The 2,500-nt window shown below is 38.9% G+C and overlaps 2 protein-coding genes across 4 annotated transcripts in view; one reads left to right on the top strand and one right to left on the bottom strand.

Annotated features, from left to right (window-relative positions):
* LOC137981819 (serine/threonine-protein phosphatase 6 regulatory ankyrin repeat subunit A-like) overlaps window positions 1–768 on the top strand; it is a 9,052-nt gene extending 8,284 nt beyond the window's left edge. Inside the window, exon 4 of the mRNA XM_068828865.1 lies at window positions 563–768. Within this exon, the coding sequence (XP_068684966.1) occupies window positions 563–768 (206 nt within the window). The remainder of the gene's footprint in view (window positions 1–562) is intronic.
* Window positions 769–800: 32 nt separating this feature from the next.
* The window catches only part of LOC137982096 (glucose-6-phosphate exchanger SLC37A2-like), a 34,787-nt gene continuing 33,087 nt past the window's right edge, over window positions 801–2,500 (bottom strand). The window contains exon 24 of one of the 3 annotated variants that reach the window (XM_068829143.1): window positions 801–2,056. In XM_068829143.1, the coding sequence (XP_068685244.1) occupies window positions 1,945–2,056 (112 nt within the window). In that variant the 3' untranslated portion in view covers window positions 801–1,944. The remainder of the gene's footprint in view (window positions 2,057–2,500) is intronic. The other 2 variants (XM_068829142.1, XM_068829144.1) reach the window with 2 other exon arrangements.

The raw sequence follows: 2,500 nt of genomic DNA, 5'->3' as shown, positions 1-2,500 counted from the left end.
TAAACCATCTGAGCGTTAGCCCTAATAATGGAATTGGGCGCACACAAGGACAGAGAAAAACCCTGACCAGGATGGGAATTGAACCCCACGGCCTTCGGGGTAGATCACCGCTGCTCTACCGACTGAGCTAAAAGGTCACATGGGAGCAGGTCGTGGGAATTTAAGATGTCAATTTGACAGCAATTTCAATTCCATTAGTAGGGCTAACGCTCACATGTTTTACATGGGTTTAAAATAGCACTTCACATTACCCTCTAATAGTTGATTCGCTTTTCGTTCGTTGCGAACGCTTCCTTCGCACACTAGTCACGCCCACATTAATAAATTTTAATCTAAATACCAAATCTTTCCTCATCATCTTGTTTATTCCTAAACAGTGGAGACAATCTGGCGTGTGGTAGAATTCATTCTTCCCAAATTGCTGAAGTTTGAATTAAGCCAGTACTTACAGCAGTTAACCGTTCAATTGATTCAAAAGTGGAAGTTTCTTTAAAACGACTTATGTCCCAAGGCTTCATGATCGGGGTGCGCTCATTAACCATGATTTGGTCTTTTTTTCCAGGCGAGGGCCAAGAGACCGCGTTACATATGTGTGTACACCGGAATGACAAGGAATTTACGAAACTTTTGATTAAAGCCAATGCAGATCTCAGTATCCGGGATATAAAAGATAACAGACCAGTAGATTTACAGATAGAAAGCGAAGAAGTCATTAACATCCTCAAAAATGCCATGTTTGAGAAGGAAAGAGTGACATTTGCTAAATAAAATTGAACACATTCTTTCGTTGTTTTACAAAATTACCTTTTTGTGTCAAGAATTCTCCACTGTTTGGCCATAGTTAATAGAGGAGGATGGTTATGAAACCCGAGAAATTTCTTTGTTTTAGGTTTTTGTTCTCTTTTTTGGCCTTGACCGTGCACAAAACACAATAGTTGTTTACTCCGTACTGAGGAACTAACCAACAGAAACGTGTTGCTTACGTAATTCATGCATAGTGAGCTTGTGCACGGTCGTGGACTTTCCAACCTGAATCTTGGCATCTTTGTTTGCTCCTCTGATGTTTGCCGAGCTTCACAACCAGTCCCCTCTATTAACTATGGTTTAGCCTAATATCTACATTCCCATGTTCCACCTTATGGCTGATTTCCCGATATCAAACCCATTCACTATACACTGAAAAAAGCCACGTCACCTACTTTTCACATCTCTCTTCGTTAATTTTCACACAGCTTCTTTAAAATATATTAAAGAATTTTTAATTCGTTATCCAATCTCAACCAAATGTGTTTTTGGCAACTGTAATGATATATCTCTTGAGCCTAAACGTTCGACGCTTTAATAATAAAAAATAATTTGATGTCTGAACACCCAAGCTCAACCAGCCATAATAAAAATAATACTCATAGGTACAGATTTTAAAATATCTTGAATTGACCAATTTGATTTCCTTTATAACCCTATATACAATTCATAATTACATTTTTGTTGCAAAAAAATCGCATTGCCACGATTCATATCAATACCACAATAACCGTAAAAAGAAGTAAACAAACACATACTTAAAAAGTTGTCAATAACTTAAGTCAATAAGGACAACTTTAAAGAGCTAGAATTACTAAATTGTAATAATTAATAAATTAAAAGACAGGTTATTTTATTAAGCAAATAACAAAGACGAGGACTAATGTAAGCACACCAAGATTCCGCAGTTTTTCAGCCAATCAAGTGACCGGAACCGAAATCAATCATGGCTTATTTCAAGCCTCTTTTCTCATGCTTGAAACACAAGCTACGTGTCTCTATCTTGAGATCTGATTGGTTCTTGTTACTAGCTTTTGATTGGCTCAACGACAGAAATCTTTCTACCCTAAATAAGAATCACTAACTACCGCAAGGTGTCTGCCTTGCAGTCTTTAATATCTACTGTCTCCGATGGGTTTTTCATTCACTTTGGAGTAGCGGCTCTCGCTCGGCACTCCGTCTTGAATGGTTTGTGGAGTTACTGTCAGTGTGAATCCCAGATTCAGCGTCAGACATACTGGAGGCCAACAATCTGTCCAAAGAACGAGAATGTTGCAATGACAAAAAAATGAAGGCAACTAGCGAAAGTCTTACAAAAAAGGTCATATTTTAGGTCTTAATCCGAGTGATGGGTTCGTACTCAGCCATTCTCATACTGACATTAAGAGACTTAAGTTCGGAGGACGAGGACGACTACGAGTACGAGTTTTCCGTACTGAGCATGCGCATAACGTTTTGGAGGCCGACATTTTTCGAAGTGCCCATGCTCAGAACAGAAAACTCGAACTCGTAGTCGTTCTCGTCCTCCGATCTAAAGGTCCCTATTGATCACAATAGATCGTTTTCACGTGACGTCACAGCGGCCATGTTGGTGTAAAAGAACAATAGACGTTCTCTCCTTTGGGAACCAAACTCTATTTTTATGCATATTCCATGCATACATTTTGTTTTGTTTTGTACACCAATATGGCCGCCA

Source organism: Montipora foliosa, chromosome 13, assembly GCF_036669935.1.
Source record: "Montipora foliosa isolate CH-2021 chromosome 13, ASM3666993v2, whole genome shotgun sequence".
Lineage (NCBI taxonomy): Eukaryota > Metazoa > Cnidaria > Anthozoa > Scleractinia > Acroporidae > Montipora > Montipora foliosa.
This window is presented reverse-complemented; position numbering and strand designations above follow the sequence as displayed.